The sequence below is a fragment of the Ornithodoros turicata genome, chromosome 2, assembly GCF_037126465.1.
Source record: "Ornithodoros turicata isolate Travis chromosome 2, ASM3712646v1, whole genome shotgun sequence".
Taxonomy (NCBI): domain Eukaryota; kingdom Metazoa; phylum Arthropoda; class Arachnida; order Ixodida; family Argasidae; genus Ornithodoros; species Ornithodoros turicata.
The window spans coordinates 37,045,503-37,069,836 of NC_088202.1; the positions used below are offsets into that span (position 1 = coordinate 37,045,503).

At 45.9% G+C, this 24,334-nt stretch overlaps 1 protein-coding gene and 2 long non-coding RNA genes across 3 annotated transcripts in view; 1 reads left to right on the top strand and 2 right to left on the bottom strand.

Moving 5' to 3' along the window:
• LOC135383369 (uncharacterized) overlaps positions 1-24,334 on the bottom strand; it is a 96,859-nt gene that overhangs the window by 5,937 nt on the left and 66,588 nt on the right. The window lies entirely within an intron of this gene.
• Positions 8,443-11,400, top strand: LOC135383366 (uncharacterized). The gene is made up of 2 exons (XR_010419832.1): positions 8,443-8,715; positions 11,178-11,400. It is a non-coding gene; the product is annotated as an uncharacterized LOC135383366 (long non-coding RNA).
• On the bottom strand, positions 22,145-23,901 carry LOC135383367 (THAP domain-containing protein 1-like). Its single transcript, XM_064612852.1, has 4 exons — positions 23,737-23,901; positions 23,482-23,668; positions 23,313-23,417; positions 22,145-22,547 (listed from the first exon to the last, which is right to left on the bottom strand). The coding sequence occupies exons 1-4, from the start codon at positions 23,805-23,807 to the stop codon at positions 22,383-22,385; spliced, it is 528 nt and encodes a 175-aa protein (XP_064468922.1). The 5' UTR covers positions 23,808-23,901; the 3' UTR covers positions 22,145-22,382.

The following is a 24,334-nucleotide window of genomic DNA, read 5'->3' on the forward strand; positions in this document are numbered from 1 at the left end:
CGCCTACGGGTAGCTGCTCCGCATAGACCTACGTGCGACCCGAAGTAGACATGGAAGGTAGAGCCCTGCGAACGCTTTCCTCGCAGAAAGGTAAAGTTAAAATTGGCTGTAACGATGGCCATGTGTATATTCTGGACAAGGTTAATGCAAGTCGGCATTATTGGCGTTGTGAGCGCAAGATGGAATGTCACGGGCGCATCATAACGGAACTCGTAAACGGAGAGCATGTCCTGAAGAGGGAAACCAAGTGTCATCTGCATGCTCCACACATCTGTCGGGGAGACATCATCAACGCACGAGCGGCCATTAGGGACACTGCGCCAACATCACGCGAAGCTCCAGCAAGGGTTGTACAAGAAGTCTGCAACTCGGTCAACGTCGCTGCAAGGCAGGAGCTACCCAGTGATAGTGCAATGAGGCAGTTGGTTCGGCGGGTGCGCAAGGCTGGCCTTCCACGCGAGCCGGACTCCGTCGAAGACTTGGTGATTGGTGACCGGTTCAGGTTTTCACTACAAGGGAAGTCATTTCTTCGCCGTGACAGTATTTGTGATGATGGGGCAAGAATTTTTGTGTTTTGCACTGACGAGAACCTGCGACACCTTGAGTCATCAGCGACTTGGCTAATGGACGGTACGTTTAAAACAGTGTCCAGACTGTTTGAACAAATGTACACTATCCACGGGTATGTCCACGGAGCTCTGTTCCCGCTTGTGTACTGTTTGATGTCCCGGCGAACCCAGCTGGCCTACCAGCAGCTTCTTCGCGATGTGACTGACCTCGCAGCAGAGCACCAAGTACTGCTTTCCCCTTCAGACATTATTGTGGACTTTGAGATCGCATCCATCAATGCTGTTCGAGTAGAGCTGCCTGATGCGAACATTCACGGGTGTTTTTTTCACCTGTGCCAAATACTGTGGCGCAGAGTGCAGAGCTTAGGGCTGTCCAGGCTGTATGTCGAAAACATTAATGACTTTGCGACAAGAGTAACAGCTTGCTGCCTTGGCGTTCCTTCCTGTTGAAGAGGTGCGTGAAGCATATTCAGCGGTCAAGCCGCTGTTTCCACCGGAATCATCAACCTTGCTCGACTGGTGGGAGACAAATTACGTACTGGGAAGGCCAGTGCGCCGCACGACTGCTGACGGCCAAGCAGTTGTCATCAGGAGTACCCCCACGTTCCCGCCATCTCTTTGGAATGTGTGTCACCTTACAAACGACGAACAACCGCGAACGAACAATGGTGTTGAGGCCTGGCATCGTCGTTGGAACACGTTGGTGGGGAGTGAGCATGTGGGCACGTTCAGCCTGATTACCCAAATGCAGGCAGAACAGGAGACGACAGAGACACGCATCGAGCGGCTGATCCGAGGGGAAGCCCTCCCCCTTCCACGAAAGCAGCAGCGACTCCGGGAAGAGCGCCTTAGGCGAGTGTTAGATAACAGAAATACGCGAGATGTGGAACAGTTTCTCCGCGGCGTGGCCCATAACTTTTCTTTGTAGTATTGAGTTAGTTTGTCTCCGTTGAAATAATAAAGGTGCTAAATAGGTGTAACTTTCTGTGCCTTTTCTATCTCCATATTTATAGGGTGTTTCCGAACGCAAGTGTTGTTCCCTTCCCAGCTATATAAAACACAGGGCCCGGTGCTCGTCTGGGCACCGGGCTGGCTCTTATCTGCACAAGCATGATTGCGCGCAGAACTACACCGCAGGTTGGGCACTTTATTGCGTCAACCTGCCCGCAAACGGAGGCGGGAGGATATTTATTGTAGAGAAAAGACAAGAAAGGAAAAAAAAAGGACAAGGGGAAAGGTTAGCAAACGCGGTAGTCCCCCTTTCCGGCCCTTAACCCGCGCCAGTTTTAAGACTTTTCGGCCTTCTAGGTATTCGGCCTTGTAATTTGTCGGCCTTTCAGCATTCGGCCTTTTGACCCTTCGGCTTTCTGACTTTTCGGCCTTTTGACCCTTCGGCCTTTTCATTTTTCGGCCTCTTGAACAATCGGTCTTTTGAGTTTTCGGCGTTTTGATCATTCGGCCTTTTGATTTTTCGGCCTTTTGAGCGTCGGCCTTTTGATAGTTCGGCCTTCTGATTTTCGGCCTTTTGATAGGGACCCTGGGTCATACCTTCGACTTGTCCAGAAAAAATATATATTGTAGCCCAATGTCTGTGTAGAAAAATCACGCAAAAATTAAGTCCGTATGTTGTTTGGTTACGATTTTAAAAATCGCTAAAGCTAACAATGTGCGCTCCTCGTTTTTGCGTCGCGGCGTTTTTTGCCTTGTTCAAAGCGTCGTAGCTCCGGACTTTTTTAAGGTATCCGACAGAATCTCCGTCGTGGAATGCACAGCACCCGGTACTCTACGCCTACGAACTTTGGCGGCTCCGGATGCCACCGTTAATTTTTAAAAAAATCGCAAACTTTGCAAAAAGTGCAACACTTGGTTGAATTCGTCGCTCTATTTCTTAGGCAGATTTACGAATTGAGCAATGAAATTTACATCATCGTACTCGGCAAGGGAAAACTCTTTCGATTGGCGCAGGTCTCACTTTTCTGGGTTAGATAGTTCTTGTCGTACAGGCGCTGTTGTAGAAGACACTCACTGAAAATTTAACAAGTTTAGACCCTCGGTTCCCAAAAACACCAGCTTTAATTTCGACGAAATTTCTTTCAGTGCTAGACAAATGTGTCGTCATTAACCGCCAATAACCAAATTTTGTCTCAAAAGACCGGCCGAAGAAGCGCGCTCGTTTACACTGACGTCCCTTCGCGGCGCCTTGCAGCCTAGTCCTTCAAGCCGAATGAAAGGATTAGAAGTTCGCTTCCTATTCGGATACCTCATTTTGTTGCTTCCACGATGGCTGAGATAAAGGAGGGGTCCTAACATGAGTAAGATGCTAAGGGATTACCTTCATGGGGGGTGGAAGTCTATACTCTTTGGCGGTGTTTGCCTTATAATTGCTTTGCTGCGCCGTCGGTGTCCAAGGTGACAATAAATTTGTGACGTGCTCATGAGTGGACTTGCCACATGTACACTTGGAGCTTCTGCACAAGTAGCTTCTCTCTGGTAGACCCGTCTCCACCTTCGCAATGTATCGAGCATATAGCTCTGACCGGACGTTCTGTGCGGACTACGGAGCTAGACACAAGAAGAAGATTCGTCTGGACCAGAGACGACGGAAAGCTGTGGCGGACTTGGATTTGGCATCCCTAAAGCTGATTTTGACAGTCAATCAAGCGTCACAGGTAAGCGATGAGGACTACCTCTGTCATCATTGCTTCGGGCATTTCCAAGAAAAGATCACGGCCGGAAAAGAAAGCAAGAGTGCCTCTTCGCCATCTGACTTTGAGTTTGTTTCAAGGGATGACATCATCGACAGTGTAAATGAGAGCCTGTCTGTGGCAAACGTTGACGTTTCGCCGTTAAAACCGCCCGGTACAATTAAAAGGCGCTTGCGCGGAGCGTACACCAGACGGAAGAAGCGTGAACTCCAACGAGAGATGTCAAAAAAAGTCAGTGCAGCCTATGAAAGTGAGGCGTCGGGTGACGAGGCTGATACCTGTCAAGTTTGTACGGAATGGGCAAGCAACTTTCGCGAGGCGCTTTCAGCTTGCGATACCTATCGAGAGCGTTGCCGCCTTTTCACTTTACTCCCTAGCTCAATGTCTACTCGAGATATCAGAAGGGTCATACCAGAAGCTACTAAGCACCTGATTTTGAAGGCCCGCAAGATAAAAAGCAGAAGAGGTGTATGGGCTGAACCAGACAGATACGAAGGAAGAAAACTGAAGCATGAAGATGTGGCCGCTGTAAGCAAGTACTACACGGATGATGACCTGCAATGCAGACTACAGAGCCCCATTCGAAAGGATGTGGTTACCGCAACTGTTGACGACGAGAAAGTCAAAGTGGCTAAGCGATACATGACGCGCTCCGTTAGGGAAACTTATCGCATATTCAAAGAGCAGCACCCAACCTCTAAAATTGGACTCACAAAATTTTATTCCTTGCGCCCAAAATGGGTAAAAATACAGCCCCAGTATGAAGTGTGTGTGTGTGTATACTGCGCAAATTTTCACTTGTGCATTTCTGCAGTACGGAGCAACTGTCAGGGAATAGTTGACGCTGACATGGTGAAGTGCTTTTACCTCTGCAACGATCCCACAGAACAGTGGTACTTGCAGCAGTGCCAAAATTGCCCACGTGAGGAAGGAATAACTCTGGAAAAGCTTAGAATTGATGAAGACGAGGATATCCGAGTGGCGACGTGAGAGGGTGGACAGCTGGTAAAAAAGGAATTGGACGCTACAGAATTTCTCAACGAAGTGCGAAAGTGGACCGCGGCAATATCACTCACGGTTACATCAGGGGCATTCAGAGCACACTCATTCACGATTGCAAAACATCTGTCCCCGACGCGACGTACATCCTGCATTACGACTTCGCCGAAAACTGGACTGTCGTTCTGCCACATGAGGTCCAGTCCTACCACTGGAGCAAGCAACAGCTGTCTATTTTCACGTGTGTTGTGAAAACACAGCATCAGACAGAAAGCTTTGCTGCGGTAAGCCAAGACCTCTCTCACGACTCTGCGCACGCTTTGTTCGCAAGGAAAGCTGTAGAGGACTGGCTGGACGAAAATCTGCCAATTGCTAAAAATGTCGTGTACATTTCGGATGGTGCAGCAAGTCATTTTAAGAACCGCTTTATGTTGTCTGAGCTAGGGAAGACGGATTTTCATGAAGCGAGATGGATGTTTACAGCCACCGGTCACGGAAAAAGTGCATGTGATGGCGTAGGCGGGATTGTCAAGCATTACGCAACACTTCACAATTTGAGATGTCCTGCACGGGAAGCGATCTTGACGCCACGTGACCTAATCCACTCTGTCTCATCCAAGCTAAAGGGGGTGCACTTACTGCATTTGCCCTCTGAACTCATTTCAGAATTTCGCACAGCCAAGAAGGAAGAATGGGCGTCTGTGAAAAGTTTTCCTGGGATACAATCATCGCACGTATGGCTGAGCAAAACCAACAACGGGACACGTGAACTGTACACTGCCAGGACAGGAAAGAGCAAGCTTCAGAACGTGTCTCTGTAACCCCGTGGAACATATCGGCTGCAAGTAATGTTACTGGGAATAAACTGGTTGATATCAGTAAAGGGTATTTTTATTCACAAGTCTCCAGAATTACAGCTGGCACTACCCACAGTTATCAATCGATTTTGCGAGAATAAAACAAGCTTTCTTTCTTTTTTGTTTCGTTCTTGTTTGTTCTTTCCAATCAAGTTTAGCGGAATTCGTGAGAATTGCGTAAGGCTCACCGTAACTCCATCAATATTGTTTAACTCTGAGACATTTTGAATAGATGGCACAAAACGTAAACAGGGCATACTAATTCAACTGAAAACAATTGGTACCGTCCTTGACACGCCCAGATGGGAGTCGTGGTGTGTGGGCCAAAGCCACTGTGGTAACAATAAAGCAACGCCTGGGAGTATCGTACTCCCGCCACCCACAAATATAATACAGTGTTCTTATATTCATGTTAGGACCCCTCCTTTATCTCAGCCCTCGTGGAAGCAACAAAATGAGGTATCCGAACAGGAAGCGTACTTCTAATCCTTTCATTCGGCTTGAAAGACTAGGCTGCAAGGCCCCGCGAATGGACGTCAGTGTAAACGAGCGCGCTTCTTCGGCCGGTCTTTTGAGACAAAATTTGATTATTGGCGGTTAATGACGACACATTTGTCTAGCACTGAAAGAAATTTTGTCGAAATTAAAGCTGGTGTTTTTGGGAACCGAGGGTCTAAACTTGTTGAATTTTCAGTGAGTGTCTTCTACAACAGCGCCTGTACGACAAGAACTACCTAACCCAGAAAAGTGAGACCTGCACCAATCGAAAGAGCTTGCCTTGCCGAGTACGATGATGTAAATTTCATTGCTCAATTCGTAAATATGCCTAAGAAATAGAGCGACGAATTCAAACAAGTGTTGCACTTTTTGCAAAGTTTGCGATTTTTTTTTTAAATTAACGGTGGCATCCAGAACCGCCAAAGTTCGTAGGCGTAGAGTACCGGGTGCTGTGCATTCCATGACGGAGATTCTGTTGGATACCTTAAAAAAGTCCGGAGCTACGACGCTTTGAACAAGGCAAAAAACGCCGCGACGCAAAAACGGGGAGCGCACATTGTCAGATTTAGCGATTTTTAAAATCGTAACCAAACAACATACGGACTTAATTTTTGCGTGATTTTTCTACACAGACATCGGGGCTACAATATATATTTTTTCTACACAAGTCGAAGGTGTGACCCGGACCAACCTGTCTGCCCCGACGTGAAATCACCCCAGTGCTTACTTCGCTCACGGGTTCCTCACAACGTTCTTTTTGCTTAATTTGCGCAATTTCGACTTGAAAACTAGGCAAAAGTGCCCAGCAAAAACTATTTTTCGGTTGTTTCTCGAAAGGCTCATTCACAGCTGCTCCGCGGTAGACCGGCTTTAAACTACCCCCACCCCTAGTTTAAATCAGTCCTATGCAAATACATGGGAGGTAGACCATCGCTAGGCCGCCGGGTTTACGTCGTGTGAACGGCAAACGAAATGAGACGTTGAGGGCAAATATTGATTGGAGTGCAACAACATTCGCCTTACGAACGCTTCTAGTAGCTTTACAAGTCAAAACTTACCTGTATTTCGCCGAAAAATTTCCGGCGAAGCGTAGGTTAGGCCTATGCGTTGTGCACACAAACTCCATGGAGGCCGCCATGGGCCTCACGGTAACCGGGTTAGACCAGCGGGGTGGTTGTTCGTGATTGGCGGACGAAGTACTCACGTGATCAACTTAAACCGGACGTCACGAAACCAGTGGCTAAGTGGGACTGATGAATACGGGCATTTGGGTTTTTCGCGTGGCATTTTCTTAGCCATATTTTTTTCTCGTCTGTGACACCAGTGTCAGCACAGTCGGTGTCTGGGCTTTGAAGTAACGTGTTGACGTTCTGCACGTGGCTTTTTAGAAAGACATGAGACGCTGTTTTGGAGACGTGGTCGAGGTAAGAGGGGCATTCTTTTGTCCAATCTGTAACTTTCACGAGCATTGACTTACAATTTGCTCATTTCTGCCCCTCGACTAATAAAATATGACCTCACCGTTATGATGCTGTGTCACTGCCCTGGTGTTTGCATGTGCACTACTCGTGGCGGACCGTTTCGTCTGGCCTAAACAAAAGACACAATTTAAATCCGGCATTAATTTTTTTATGTCCTCAACTTACCCATAGGGTGGGGTAAGTTGATGAATATATGTAACCTGTCATTTTTCACCCGTACGAAATAAATATCTGGTTTAGCACGACAGTAATTTGTGCATCATTTCTCAAAGGTTTGGGGATTCAGTTAACGAATTATGGTACAATTTAGGCGATTATTCTGACTGCTATTAACAAAATAGCTCAACTGTCTTCAACATAGACCACCTTACCCTATTTGATGCAATGTAACTTCAAAGATTCGGCTACAACAGATGCAACATCTCCACTTGTTATCTCTTCACGATAAACCAACCGACGTTTCGTTGCCTTCCCATTCCCCTGTTCTGTACCTCTTAGCTGGTGTACTCGTACAAGTGACAAGAACTTCGGCGATAATGCACCTGCTGTTCAGAGTCACATCATAACTGCTGCTTATCGCTCGATATTTTCAAAAATTGAGACTCCATGTAAGAACTGAAGGGAGCGAGTTCCGGAAACCCACTACTTGGTATATAACCCATGTAGCATAAATGTGTACTACTAGCCCGTCGAACGCCAGTACCCAATAAGAAGCAATGGAAGAACGTCACTAAAGTTGCAGGTAAGAACGACAATATAAAATGTACAGTGAAATAAAAATTCCAACGTCCTGGTTCCGCAAACATTCACCAGTTGGAACGCCTGAAGGTGCGGGCAGTCAGAAAACACTATTCGTGTTCGAAACTGTAAAAAAAAGAAAGAATAATAAATATATATAAAAACTATGTACGTTTATTATGGAACATCTTCATTCGTAGCGAACGCGCAAAACTTTCCTCGATAAAGAAGAAAAAAAAAATTACAGACGACCACGGAAGGTGTTGCGATATCAGGCGGTAGCCACTTTTGCTGACGCTGACGAGAATTTTCACATTGCCGCTAAATCTCGCAACACTTGCCGTGACGGTCTGTGAAACTTCTTCGTAAAACGTTTGTGATATGTTTGTAGAAAGGTGATTAACACTGGACACAGTTTTCCACATGTTTCAACTCGTTTCTTCATTACAGTACATATCCATTTACAATCTATTGTCTATTTATACAGCGCATATGATGGTATGAAAAATGATCGCTCATGATGTTAATGTGGCGAAACGAGTCCATGTTGAGTCCCATCATCACGCAGTCTATGCAGGTGTCGTTGCGGGTGGTCGGATGGATGACGTCGTTTTGGAGCACGAGCCCCATTTGCTCGTAGTGTTGTTCCTTGAAGGTGGTCGTCTTGGATACGTCTTCGTTAAATTCGCCGAGTACCATCAACCTCGTACTGGGATGTATCGTAAATGCGTATAACGCATCAAGCGTAAGGTATCGGCTTGGGATACGGCGGCGACGTGGAGCCCGTCAACCAGCGGTAGGTCCTGGCGCCGTATGCGCCGCGTCTCTCAGGCTGCAACGCTCGGGCCGGCCGCTGCTCTCTTTCGTTGTGAGTTTTCCTGCTTGCCGGCTTTTTGTCGTTGCCGCATCCCTTCCTGTTCTTCCTACGTCCGCACGATGCTTTTGCGACGTGCGCAGGCAGCTATTATTAAATGTAATAGCATTTCCTGAATACACTTTTGGGGCGTCAGTGTGCCTGTCGCATCACAGTGCGGACACTCGTTGGTTTACTTATCGCGGCTCCAGTTCAGTAGGCACATTTAGAAGGATTACAAGAGATTGGGCAGATTGGAAGGTCTTTGCGAGAGCGGTTCTGCAAATATTGTACGACAATTATGCATGTGATTCCTTTGAACTCGCTGGCATCACGTTTCTGACCTCGCATTTGAAGGTTCCATTATGTTTTTGTTTTGTTTCTGTTGAACGCATTCCATGTGCTAAAACTCCCTAGTGGGCGACTTTTCATTCCGTGTTAGCGCCTCGAAGCAACCGTACAGACGTGGACAGACGGAAAGAGGACAGCAGGAAGGGGTGGGGTCAGCGGGTTTGGTGTGCGTCCTTGGCTGACTTCAGGGGGAACTGTACCGTCATTCGACTGGGAAGGATTCGAAGGATTACAAGAGATTTAGCAGATTGTAAAGTCTTTACGATGACGTCGATGAAAACGATAGCCTCGGTACGGTAGCGTCGATGAAAACAAAGCACAGGTCACTGCTCAACATGGAACCGGGACTGCGAGAGCCGCTGGGTCGAAAATCCGCCCTCGTTTTGAGCAACTCTACCCTAACAAACAAACTCACTTTAGCCAGTAGGAAGTGTTACTTTTGTCTCGCAAATGTTTCTTCTTCTTTTTTTTCGTTTGTGCGATGGTTTGTAGCCCAGCTGATTCACTCCGACTATGTAACTGTGAAACAAAATTTCAGCGTCAATTTTTGTATATTGTTGTTCATGCATTACAATCGAAAGCTTGTGGCATCGGGAAAGGCCGAAAAAAAAACAACAACAGAAAATCATGGTCGATCCACTGATGGATCCGACGGAAATGCGTTAGCATTAAAACTTGAAAACCCTTTGGCAATTTCCGCCTACCATGTGTGATTCTCAAGCTAATAACACAGAAACCACTGGGCTGACAAAAATGAGCTCTATACAGCACGAAAGCTCTTTCAACGTCCTATCGAATGGCACTAAGCTCGATGTTCTCAGAGGTTCTGTCATAAAGCAAATTGGTAACAAAGTTTGGCCTTTTTGAACGTTTACGCCAAGTTTGGCATTTTTTAACAGAAAATCTCTGACTCTCAGGGTTCTGTGCGTGGCTGTCGACAGTGTCTATGGTACAGCCCATAATCACAAAAAAAAAAAAAACCTCCAGTTCCTAGACATAAAATTAGCGGTGTTAGATCCCGTCAAAGTCGGTCCAGAAGAAAGCGTGCTCAAGCAGCCTGAGATTTTCCCCTCTCCTACGCGGAAACTACTACACGCACGAGCGTCGCACGTGGCGCAATTTGCGTCGTTTGAGCTGTCCTCTAGGATATATTTTTTCTGGGCGAATTCAAAAATACGACTTTCACACTTTGTTCGATTTAAAATGAAATTACCCTTTGTTTAAAGGTGAGTGAGATAGATAAAAATAAAGATGATAAGATAAAGTGAGATGATACCGATAGTGAGAACCAAATCTAGGAAAAAACAAACAAAAACAAAAAGAAGAAAAAGTTCGACATTACTATTCAGTGTGTACTACCGTAAAAGTACCGATATTTTTTTTTCTGCAATATCGATATATCGATAGTCGATTTAGCGATAGTTTCGCCTCACTACTATAACAGCGTCGCGTTCAGGTGAGAGCAGTCATCGCGACACTTATGTTCGGAAACATAAAATGAACTGACTCACGGCGGGTCTTAGCGCTGCGCCTGTTTGGTGTTCTGTCCGTCGAATAAATGTTTCTTTAATAAATGGGAGACTCCCAGGTGAAGGAGTATCATCATGTGGTATCACGAAAGGAGGCACGTGTTGAAGTGACCCACCGCAAAATTTACATTATAGGACTGATCCAAAAATTTACATTTTCCTTGAAGGTCTAGGCTTTGTAGTGACAGTATAGTGACATGAAATAAATAAGCGTAGTGAAGCTGAGCTGCCGCAGGTAATGTTGCACTAGGTTGCACGTTATTGCGTTATTTGCGAGTCAACAACAACAACAACAACTTTATTTTGACTTTGGAGAGTGGGGAGGTTCATCGCCAGAGGCGATACTCTACCTCATTGCTGGTGGGAATGTGGGGAAGAAAATAACGAGCCCCTTCAGAACAGTGATTCACACCATTCAAAGCTCTAAAGTCCTGCACATATACAGAACTGACGTTTTATTAGCCTCAGGTTTGTCTGCAACTAAATGTAAATAATAATGATGATGACAATGAGATGTTTCAAAACAAACAACAACAAATTTGCATGCATCTATAGCACATCATGGAGTTCATCGTACATGCTTGCTTCATTCCTCAGTGTCATGGTTCTTTCCACCCTTGGATCGACGAGTTCCGGAAGTAAGCATCCCAAATAGAACTTCTTCAACTCCGGAAGAGTCTTCGCCCAGAAGTCTTCATCCTGATGAACGTCAAGGACTCATCCCGTTGAATGAGGTCTGATGGTGACCATACGGCAAGCTTGCAGAACCGTCGCTTAGTCATGTTCAGCTGCGTCTGTATCTGATAAAAGATTTATGAGACCTGGGTAGTTGCAGGCTTCCTTTGTGGAGTTTAACTCCGATTGCATGATGTCTGGAAGCTTCCTCTGTGGTGTCATATTTCTCTGCTGACGAAGGACACTTTATTTCTAGAATTCCGTCATCGTTTATCAGCCTGTCGGGGCTTGTGCAGAAAAATGACAATTCAGGTAGGATAACCAGACCACATTTCTTCACTTTGAGATGCGGGTATTTCAGCTGATCTTCAGCCGCATCATTTTCGTGGTCTAGTCCATATTGCGCATAAGAACTGTTTTTCAAGCTTTTTGGATACAGTATTTCGTTCACTATGCGACTGTACTTGAAAGTTGCTCGATGCGGCCTGCAAATACTGTACACAGATGTTGAAGGGATCCTAATCCTTCTTTGTTCGTGCCATAGTTTTGTTTCGCTTTGCTCTACAGTAGCCTCTTCAAGGTCCTCAGCTTCCTGTATATATATCGTTCTGTCCAGATCTGGCTTCGCCGACCGTGCGCAATAGTCTTTGTCCCCCGCGGTGCTTCGGAACTTGGGATCTTTGGACGCTGTAGACTTACCGAAGTTGAGTGCCCTCCTACATCGTCGCTGTCTTTCCTTCTCTTTGCATCGAATGAGCTTCTTGATCGCAGATCCGGGGCTCCTTCCCACCGTCCTCTTCATAAAAACGGAGTGCCACTTGGGGCCGCGCATGTTGTACCCGAGGGCTGCTATTTCACATCGATGTTCGTATCTCATGCCTTTAGCATAGTCTGCTCGCTTCCCTACAACTGCGCGTGCGACAAGGCTCATATACGTTTCTGGCAGCGACGGGTTTCTGATTGGCAGCGCATGCAGTATGAATAAATGATAATTAAAAAATGGGCGTTTTCTTTTCTTTGTTTACAGAACTTGTAACGGCAGTGCGGGAGGGGAGGGGTGCTTCAAGTTTACTCTGCCCCAAGCAGAAATTCGCCTCGGGACGGCTCTGGTTCTGAGGCTGAATCAAAGAAACAGACGAATACAACACGAGCCTCAAGTGCCGAGGAACATGAACAATTGAAATATGGCAGTCGTCGACAAAGCCCGCCGCTGTATGGCTTTTCTAACGGTTGCCTTATTTCAACAGAACCATGCACCGTATTACTCTCCTGTAGGTAAGGTTAGGTTAGACTTGGGCTTGTCCCCAACTGCTGACGCCCCTGGATGTGCACGCACTGAATATACAAGCTGGCTGTGAACTGCACAGTACTTGTGTATTTCTTTTCCCCTTTCTACACCCTAAGTAGAGCATTCCAACCATTGACAGCTCAAATAAGCTTGAGAAAAACCAACAATTCCCGAATATGTGTGTTCATTTATGACTCCACTATGGCCATAACCCACAAGAAAAAAGCAGCTCCCAGTGCTTCCGACTTGAGACATTCGAGCAGAACATTCCGGCTAAACCAGTTTCTCAACCACACCTAAAATGTGTACGCAAACCGCCGACGCGGGAGAACCAGCTTCCCACCAAATGATCGCGAAACGATGAACCTACAAGCGGCCTACGAGGCTAGCAAGCATGCTAAGCAACGGCTCTCAGGCGCATGCGCACAGGGCAAACCGCACGTACGAGCCCCAGCGGTCCCCGCATCCGCGACGGAGAAATTAGATACAGAACACGAAGAAACAGGTAACCGGAAGAACGCGCTTTTGGAGAGAAACCACGGGATGGCGAAAGAGTGCAGAGAATGCTAGTAGACGGCAAAACCACTACATTTATGCGTAGGGATCTGGAAAACTACTGTAAGTTTGTCGAATTTGTTGATTGAAATCGGTTCCTAGACTGTTACTCTAGGGAATGACACATTTTGGCCCAGGTATCGCAATCGTGGGTGCCGTGAGAAGCGATTTCGTTGCATCTCCCATAGACTGCCATGTATAGGGAATCTGAAAAACTTTAATTCGCCAAAATTCAGTGGTTCGCTTTAGGCCTCCAAATATGTGTCATTCCCTAGATAAACTCGTGAGGAACACGCCCGTACCTGTTTCGTGTGGAACTTTAGCGTGGTTTACGAGATTCCTACGAACAAAAGTTCCCCATAGACTTTCTTAAGAAGTGAGTCCGCCTTAATGCAATCACCTGTCCTGCTGACAGATGAGTGCCTTCAAGCCAGGTGTTCGCTGTCGCTGATTGTTGGAGAGGCCGATTATCCCCACGAGTTTTGCGGCACCTGAATCTGGCAATTTCGTTTTCCGTTACCTTTCTCGTGAGGACACTGTCGCAGAAGGGGCATTTCCTCGTCCTTGGCACAAGCCCGTGTGCGTGCAGCCACTCGAGGGAGCTCTCTTTGGTTTGGAGTAAAACTCCAAGCTTCATCATGTCCGCCGTGTCGAGTTTCAAGTTGTCTGTGTGATTTCGCGCTATTTTTCCATGTCACGTGATATTTCGAAACCACGTACGAACGTGGGCGCTGTCGCGCTTCCGGAATAGCAGTTCCGGTGTTCTGCCTCCTCATTAAACATCCCAGTCAACAGACAGGGTGCATGGAATGCAAATCCAACGTTGACCATGGTTGTGGAACGTGGAATGTAAAGTTCAGACATCAGATTTACGTATGTTACACGTGAAATTTCAACGCGCGGATCGTACTGCGTAAATATAAGACACATTTCTTGCTGACCGAACAGCATTAAAGAGGGGAACGTTAGCGCGATGCTGATTCTCTTTACAAAAATTACACCACCGCAACAACAACTGCATGAATGACGATGGGATGAGGTGATTCACCGCAGCAGTTGCATACCATACCTCAGTGCATGTTACACCACAGTACGTGTAATACACAGCGTTTTTCCCGACATAGTTTTACATCCTAATTTCGCGTGGCAAATGCATCAAAACAACGTTGATTTTTTTGTAGGTGAGTCGACAACATATTTGTATACGTTTCTATAGCGTAGATTTGTTGCTGACCGGACAACAGCAAAGAGGGGAACGTTAGCGCGATGCTGATTCTCTTTACAAAAATTACACCACCGCAACAACAACAGCATGAATGACGATGGGATGAGGTGATTCACCGCAGCAATTGCATGCCATACCTCAGTGCATGTTACACCACGGTACGTGTATTACACAGCGTTTTTCCCGACATAGTTTTACATCCTAATTTCGCGTGGCAAATGCATCAAAACAACGTTGATTTTTTTGTAGGTGAGTCGACAACATATTTGTATACGTTTCTATAACGTAGATTTCTTGCTGACCGGACAACAGCAAAGAGGGGAACGTTAGCGCGATGCTGATTCTCTTTACAAAAATTACACCACCGCAACAACAACAGCATGAATGACGATGGGATGAGGTGATTCACCGCAGCAATTGCATGCCATACCTCAGTGCATGTTACACCACGGTACGTGTATTACACAGCGTTTTTTCCCGACATAGTTTTACATCCTAATTTCGCGTGGCAAATGCATCAAAACAACGTTGATTTTTTTGTAGGTGAGCCGACAACATATTTGTATACGTTTCTATAACGTAGATTTCTTGCTGAACGGACAACAGCAAAGAGGGGAACGTTAGCGCGATGCTGATTCTCCTTACAAAAATTACACCACCGCAACAACAACTGCATGAATGACGATGGGATGAGGTGATTCACCGCAGCAATTGCATACCATACCTCAGTGCATGTTACACCACGGTACGTGTATTACACAGCGTTTTTCCCGACATATTTTTACCTCCTAATTTCGCGTGGCAAATGCATCAAAACAACGTTGATTTTTTTGTAGGTGAGTCGACAACATATTTGTATACGTTTCTATAACGTAGATTTCTTGCTGACCGGACAACAGCAAAGAGGGGAACGTTAGCGCGATGCTGATTCTCTTTACAAAAATTACACCACCGCAACAACAACAGCATGAATGACGATGGGATGAGGTGATTCACCGCAGCAATTGCATGCCATACCTCAGTGCACGTTACACCACGGTACGTGTATTACACAGCGTTTTTCCCGACATAGTTTTACATCCTAATTTCGCGTGGCAAATGCATCAAAACAACGTTGATTTTTTTTGTAGGTGAGTCGACAACATATTTGTATACGTTTCTATAACGTAGATTTCTTGCTGACCGGACAACAGCATTAAAGAGGGGAACGTTAGCGCGATGCTGATTCTCTTTACAAAAATTACACCACCGCAACAACAACAGCATGAATGACGATGGGATGAGGTGATTCACCGCAGCAATTGCATGCCATACCTCAGTGCATGTTACACCACGGTACGTGTATTACACAGCGTTTTTCCCGACATAGTTTTACATCCTAATTTCGCGTGGCAAATGCATCAAAACAACGTTGATTTTTTTGTAGGTGAGTCGACAACATATTTCTATACGTTTCTATAACGTAGATTTCTTGCTGACCGGACAACAGCAAAGAGGGGAACGTTAGCGCGATGCTGATTCTCTTTACAAAACTTACACCACCGCAACAACAACAGCATGAATGACGATGGGATGAGGTGATTCACCGCAGCAATTGCATGCCATACCTCAGTGCATGTTACACCACGGTACGTGTATTACACAGCGTTTTTCCCGACATAGTTTTACATCCTAATTTCGCGTGGCAAATGCATCAAAACAACGTTGATTTTTTTGTAGGTGAGTCGACAACATATTTGTATACGTTTCTATAACGTAGATTTCTTGCTGACCGGACAACAGCAAAGAGGGGAACGTTAGCGCGGCGGTGATTCCCTGTACAAAAATGACACAAGGAATGTGGATTGCACGGCGTTTTTCCTGTGATAGTTTTACATCCCCATTTCGCGTGGCAAATGTGCTCAAAACAACGTTGACCTGTCGCATTTTGTCCCATCTGACACGTTGTGCTACATAGAGGGTGTCTTTTTTTTTTGATACAGATTTTTCACAAAAGCTATGAGTGATATAGGCATCCCGTTTTCACTTTTATCATCTCTGGGCCTGCGGACGTTCTTGACCATCTGTTGCTCAATCGTCAAATGATTAATTACCTAAAAATCGTTAATTAACATTTTCATCATAAAAACTACAAGGTTGTCCCAATGAGAACAACTGGTCCCTTCAGTCACCTACTATCGTTACCGTTTTCAGAACAAAATCCGTTTGATAGATCGCCGGCAGAACATTCAAGAAAGAACACATTTTTTTTCTATTTTGTTCATTGCACATCTTCGGAGACGCGTCTCCGGCTCAGAGATGATAGAAGTCCGCGGCCCAGAGATGATAGAAGTGAAAACAGGATGTCCATAGCCCTTATAGTTTCTTTTTTATGAAAACTCTGTATCGAAAAAAAAGACACCCTGTATTTGGTGTGTTGTCTCAACGTGTTGTTCAATATCGTTTTGGAACTTTTCTAAGTTAGAAACAGCGAACATGCCTCTCTGAACAGTCACAGCACTCGTATTACATTACGCATTGGTCAACAGTCGTCGTCGTACATCTGGGATGACAGTGGGCATTCCGGACGGGGGCAATTTTGTCAAGAATACCGTAAAAGCGCCAGTCGACACACCATCGTAAACTTAACGTTGAAAATGCGTCTGCAAGTTGACAGTTAATTAATGATAGCTGAGAACGCCGAATTAATGTCGGAAATGTCGCCCCGAAAACACGTTAAATTAACAGTGACCAGCTATTGTATATACTAACGTAATTCACGCGAGGCTTGCACACATAGATATAACTTGCAGTAATGTCGACGAGTGTAATTTTCTGTCGAGAAACGGACTTGTCGTTCGTCAATGTTCATGAAACATGGCAGAGCAACGTTGTAGGAACATTGCGGCCCTACGCTTCCTAAATATTGTTTATTGACTTTCCAGAAATATAACACTGCGTAACGCTCTTACCACCACCGTAACACTCTTACCCACAGAGGAAACCTACTGGTTTTACAATTCCATTCAGCAGGCAATCACATTAGAGACGCAAACCTGAATTAGAAACAGTACATGACAGGAAAGGGATGTCAGGGATGTTGTTGAGTACACATGACTCTTGCAAATGCAAGGGGTAACTTCAAAGACGAATCCTGGTCACAGTTACACAAACGTTGTATGCCCTACTACACTTAATCAGCATGCCCCCCAACTGTTTGCATTTCAGTATATTCTTCATCCTGTTCGCAAATAGAGGCTACTGCTTTATGACGGTACCAGTCCCCAACAGCTACCAGTCCTCCTCAGGTACGCGAGGATACGGCTGTAGAATATGTACCACTGCGCCCATCTACAACGTTGCAAGCTCATTGGCCGAGACTGCGTGCGTGCTCTGACTGGTCGACAATGCTTTGAAATCGCATTTTGTACGCGCGCATGTGCGTGCAGCGTCCCGGCGGCCGTTTCAGCATAGTTTCGAAATTGCACGCCTCGGCCGGCACGGCGTCCGTATGTTCCACATGTTCTGTATATGTATGTTCCGTATGTTCCGTGTTTCGGTTGTGTCAACCGACAGAACAGTTTGTAGAAATATGTTCGCGTGTTTATTCATGCGTCAATGCGATTCTATGCGTGTTGTACTGTTTGTGGACACGACTATTATCCCACGAACAGTCTATCAACTGCGGAACTGGAATGCTTCGTGAGTTGGAGCGATTGGAGAGTGAAGAACACGCTCGGGCGCCGTCGGATTTTGAGGGCTAACAACAAAAACAGGACACAACAACAACAGGACAACAAAAACAGGATTACATGCCACACAAGCGCTTTCCGCTCTGCAAGCAGCTAAAGAAGATGCTCATCATAAAATGGTACGCACTCCTGAGACTGGCTCGGTATGGGTTAAGAAATGAACGGTGTGTTCGTTTTGCTTCAAGTTCGAACTTGGTTGCAGTGTGTCAACAACGCAGTGAACTTTGTGTTCACAGTGCACCAGCGTATGAGATCTTTGAATCAGTGCTTTGTGTGAATAAAATGTTTCTTTTAGCCAAAAGTCGCTTCAGAGATTTTGAATACCGGATAACGGCGACAGGCGTGAAATCTACCAGAACCGATCGAAAGGTCAGCCAAACGTTAAGGATCCTGATTGGCCGACTGACTATGCATAATATCTACAACGCTGCACTCTCATTAGTCGTGTGCCCAGTGTTGTGTGAATTATCTCGACCTATGGGCTCTATGGGGAGCTGTTGGAACATGACAGCTACCCGCAGTCGCGGCCGGAAACAGAGTATCAGGGTATCGCCTTGAGCTAAAGAGAGACTCCCATAGGTCAGGAACCTGTAACGTGCTCCGGTTGGTTGTCAGAATCACGTGACTAGGAGCTAGAATTCAAAGCGGCACTTCTTACCATGGAGGAAAGAAAGCTAACGAGGGAGCGCACCGTATTTCCTCGCTTGAACAAAGTGTGGCGGAAGCGCAGCGTGGGGTGTGGCGGAAGTGACGTTGCTTTTCACGAAGTACCAATGGAAGTTTGAGGGGCGCATGCACCCAAAGGCGACGCCATGTCTGTTTGTCAAACAATAGTCGGAGTGCGTAGCAGACGAACAGTGCATATATTTCAGTGATTTCACAGATTTTGTTTGTGTCAGCTTCCGTTCCAGTGTTCCAGTCCGCTTCTTTGTTATCTTTCGAGTTGTGCATTTAGTTTAGTTCGGTAATAGAACAACACTGCATTTCACCAAATATTTGGCTCTGTTTAATTGCCTGCTCTGTCAAAGACTGATGGTTTCTTTCAAATTATAAACGTCATATCAAATGTTGTGGTGAGATACCGACTCCAAAGACTCCCTTCGAGGCGGGAGATGTGATACGATATACGATACAATATTTGGCTCTCACGTTCGCACACCTCGGCGAAGACAAAAGTTTAGTGAGTAAATAGACTTGGCACACGAAACAAAGAGAGTAAGGAGTAAAAGGGACACATTCACTGGTGACTTGACTCATGTAGCCTTGGCTTGCAGGAATAACACGCTACTATGGTGGTACAGTCACTGTCCCTTAAACTGAGTCAGTTTTGTGAACATCTGGCGTACCCTAGAGACGTGCAGGTTTCGTGACACCTCCTTGCTTGCGTGATGTAGTCTTACGTTTATATATCTTTGCGCAATTGCTCTGATCAGGTGAACAAGGTGGTTGTCCATTGGTAACATCTCGAACATGTGCTCATGGACAGATGGAAAGAGCTCCTTGTCCTTGAGGTCCTGAACTACTTCACTGATCATAACTTGCACAATATTTTTTTCTTTGCTAGCTCATTGCGGGCCATGACAATCCGAAGAGTCTGCTCGCATTTTCTTGTGATCCTGAGTACACCCTGAGATGGGTACAGCAGCCCTCCTCTACTTTTGCGACGAATCAGTGAATATGCTGACAGCTCAGTGGCTGTTGCAGTGAGAATGTCGGAACAGGTGCTACACAGCAATGATCGTTGTAAGTGGCGTACAACAAATCTTGCGATGTACGTAACGGCTCGTCCTGCAATATCAGTTATCATGCCTGGGTCAGGACAGTAATCATGATCAAGTCCACTGGCTCCCGACGCTTCTTCAGAATTGGATAGCAGTTGTCTTCGCGGTGCGCTAATGTTGATCACTTCCTCAGGTGAGGGCATCGTTGCACTTGTGACACTCAGGATGGATACAGATTCCAGTGGTAAACAGTTCCCTGTCGTTACATCTCTTATTTCATTCTGAATTATCATCCGCTTAAATGCAGCGCAGAACTGCCGTGCATTTGGATTGTCATTTTGCCTTCCATATGACCTAATTGCACCGAAGAACAACTCCAAATGGTCCTGGCATATCTTGTGTGCTGGTATGTATTTCAGCATGTTCTTCCTAATGACTGTTTCTTTTATATAAATCCAGCTGACTTTTCATGGAGATCTTGAATCCTAAGAATCCAGTTTTTCGGTTTGTGGTGAGCAGCATTGGGCCATTTCTGTACTCCCTCAGCTCCGATAAGTACTGGTCAACTATGTTAAATAGGCCTCTTACTCTGTTGACGTTGTCGCTGGTTACGGGCTTCTTCCAATGCTTCTGATGAATGCTTCGGGAATTGAGCACATCGAATATGTCATTGATGTGCCGCAGGAATTGCTCCGTTGCTTCCGATCCCACAAAACCTTCCACATGGCTGGTGCGGCACTCGGTCAAAGTGTCTGCTACTGAGGCACTCATGACCTGTGCTGCGAAGCTCACTCTCATGGGTTGTTTGTGCCAATTAATGTGGGCTGCTCGCAAACGATTTGCTAGGTGGAGGCCTTGGTCCATTTGTATTTGGTGCAACTTGTCTATGAAGTGCCATGCTATCATGTGCCATGCTTCCATGAAGCCTTATTTATTTATTTTTTATAAATTCTTTTTATAAATGTTATTTTTTATTTTATATAAATTTCATATTACATATTGTATACTTATATTTTTTATAAATTTTATAAACTAAAAACTCAAGTTACACGGCCCCTGTAAGAGTGCCCTTTGCAAATGGTTTGGTAATGTGTCTCGAACTGTAAAGGTAAGAGGCAATCGAGAATGCTGCAGACAAGGTTGCAACTTACATATTGCTTATCACGTCCTACATACAAAGTGATTTGTACAATAATTCCTGAGCACGGAATTAATCCCGAGGCTGGCCAGTGATGTCACCAAAGACGACAAGTTACATAATTGCCTTTAACACTTTTACACCCCATGGGCTGAGTTGTGAATTGAAAGAGCACTCTACAGACGGATAAGGCGCACCTGATTTCTAGGATCTATGCTATGCCCTAACTCTTCAGACACCACATTTCTAAGTGGCAATATGTGCTCTGGTACTTCTTTTGCGTGTGCATAGTGTGCAACCACATGGCTACTGGAGCTTTCGTGTGCATGTTTTTGTGCGACGGTGTTCATTACAAACAATATCCAGATGTTAGACATAAAATGCAGTAGTTTGTAGCGTACCACACAACGCAGCGTGACATGGGAGTGTGTGATTCAAAGAAAGCTTCTGGAAAATGCACAGAATCCCACAAAAAGTTTAAAATGTGATTTGTATTTCGTTTTACGTCTTTCGTCGTTACATACCATCGTCGACGCTGTTGCACATTTATAAATCGTACGTAAAACTTGTCCCATAGCAGTATGCGGTTTCTCAAATACATAGCACAATTTTCCTGCAGTAATAAAACGCTGTCGGCATTTTCTTGCTGACACGGCTGTCGAAACGTCAGTCTCTACAATGGGCAAGTGCTGTAAAGGGGCAAACGCAGACGCGACTTGATACAAATTGTACGTGCTCACAAAACACAAACGACGAATCCCAGTCACAACATCGCACAGAGGTTGGTTCGCGAATGAGTTCGCAGCTGCTGCACTGTTTACTTATCGCGGAACGGTGGAACCCGGCTGTCCGCCATCTTCAAGCACAGATACGTGAAGCCGCGAGAAGCCGTAGCTGAAATCCACTGACAAGTACGAAGGCGCGTACACGTCACAATGCCCGTTCGGGTGCATCTACGTCATAAAAATGGCTGCGCCCATGTGTGTTTCGGAATGAATTACCTATTTTTTTGACATGGTACTGTACCGAACTGGGAGAATGAAGGTGTATTTTGGGAAGAGCTGGATGTGGGCTTTCAGAATATCACAACCGTTTCGACTATTTGGGATATCGGCATAGCTGACCTTTAACATTGTCGTATACCTAGAGAGTATGTGTACCAGTGGTATAACCACAAGCAGATGTTGGTGTGCACTTAACTCAGCCCGTCTATATCTGCTAGGCTAACCCATGCAAATCGTGGAAGTTTAATGAGAAAGTGCATATCATACATATTGGTGGGGGTAGGGCAGGTAAAGGGGTCTGGCCCCTTACTTCGATGGTGGCTGCACAACTGGTGTGTACGTATTAGAATCTCCTCCCATTATCCGTTCCTTGTACCCACATATGTCCAGGGGCGAATTGAAGAGTCCGTCATGGGGGGGGGGGGGGGTCCGTCTTAAAGAGATTGTGTGCTTTGTGGCACAGTATCATCCAGCAGTTTTTACACAGGCAACACAGCCGTATTGGGGGGGGGAGGCAGTCCCCTCCCTAAATCCACGCCTGCAATATGCCCCAAGCATTACCACTTTTTCAACGCTTGTTGATGGCTCAGTTCCCACCACTGCATATTCCCAGAGGGGATCAGTAGGTACCTGCAAATGTAAAATTATGTTCCTATGTATTAACATTTGTTCGAAGAAAACTAAAGATAAATGGTAAGAAAAATGGTTGATGTGCTCTGGGTAGTTTTTGGTAGAGTCACTAAATAAGCTACGCTTAGCGAAGCGTAGCTTATTTAGTGACTCTAGTTTTTGGCATGTGGCACAGTGATAAGTTACAGCTGCCACATTATGCATGCCTGAATGCTGCTGTGCTCCACGTGCATAGGCAGAACTGCTTGATGGGGAACGGGGCTGGGGGGAGAAGCTGTTGTTGGCTGAAAGTTAAAAACTCGACCAGGAGTCATATTGACACCATTGAAAGTAATCAAAGGTATACTTTGGGTGCCCGATTTGAGCCTTGCAGATAATCAGAAGCATCTTGTAGTCAAAAATATTTTTTTTCGTTAGGAGACACTATAATCTCCCATTACCCGCGTGCATATTACATGGTGTGTGCTCTTATTTGAAAAGCAACACCGCACGAAGAGGATAGTAAACGAAAATCAAAGAGCACCTTGTAACAACTACTGCAAACATGGCATGTGGTTTTCTTCATTGTTCTGTTTGTGAAGCGCTCTGTTTTTCAAAAAAGGCTGACACCCTGTATTGCTATTGCAAGTGTTACCAATTCTTCACGACCTACTAACGGCTCATTCATGACCTTGACCACATCTACAAAACAGGAAAGCCATATGTTGCACACAGCTTGATTGATAATACCGATATGGTTATTTCCGTGTCTTGCTGCGTTCCTACCTGGCCGATGTCCACAGTTTCAGAACCAGACGCTGAGCATGGAGCAGAGCTCGATGCTGATGCCGGATACGGCGATGCTGAGTGGCTGCGTGACGGTGTGACGGGCTGAAAGTATAGCGGCGTTAGATGTGAACTTCATGCATTGTTAACACGAAACTCTTGTCCTTACTTCTGACTGATAGGCGACAGTCGGAACGGCATCGTCTCGCAAACGAACAGAGCTCAACGAGGGTCGGTCAATATGCTCTTCTCGAAAGTGCAAAGAACATATGGAGCTGTACTTTGACGGCTCACGGTCGGGAGGGTAGCCTAAGGCTTGAAGCCAGGCCGCACGACGCTGCTGATTTTTCGGGATCCTACACGAGAAACGATGCGGTTACTTAAAGGCCCGCATTTTCTGCGGTTTCAAGCAAATGTCACTCACCTGTGAAAAGTGACACCTTCCAGTCTTCGACCTGAGTGATTCTTGCAGCCGGGTACGAAACAGCTCGGCATGCTGGCGAGACTGCATGCACTTTCGGTTCGCTGCTTCAACCGGACACTCGAAACGAGACAACGGAGATGGCCTTGTTGCAACGCAAGCGATTGAAGGGCGGCCGGCGCGGCGCCAATGTTTACAATATCACATGTATGCGGGCGAGGAGACGTACAGGTGAGAGAGGAGGCTTGCTTGACCAACGAACATGGCTGCCGGGGAACCCCTCCCCGGCCTCCGCCGTCCCGTTCGGCGAGACACACTCGCTCCTTAGGTTTCCTTCCTCCATGCTTCTTACTGTCTTGCTAGCGCATCTGCGTCTTGCGTCTGCGTGCTGGATCAGCGTGCGTCAGCGGCTGTGGGCAGCTGCGAATTGACGGCTTGATGATGTCTTATTTTGTTGAAAAAGCGTGCGACTGGCTTACTCTTGTGTTATGATGTGCATCAGTGCGTGTTGCACTGTTTCTCCGCCATTTCATGCTTCATGGCACTGCAAAACTAACGTTACTTTGTTGCTGGAAATTTTCATCTCTGTTCGACGTTACGG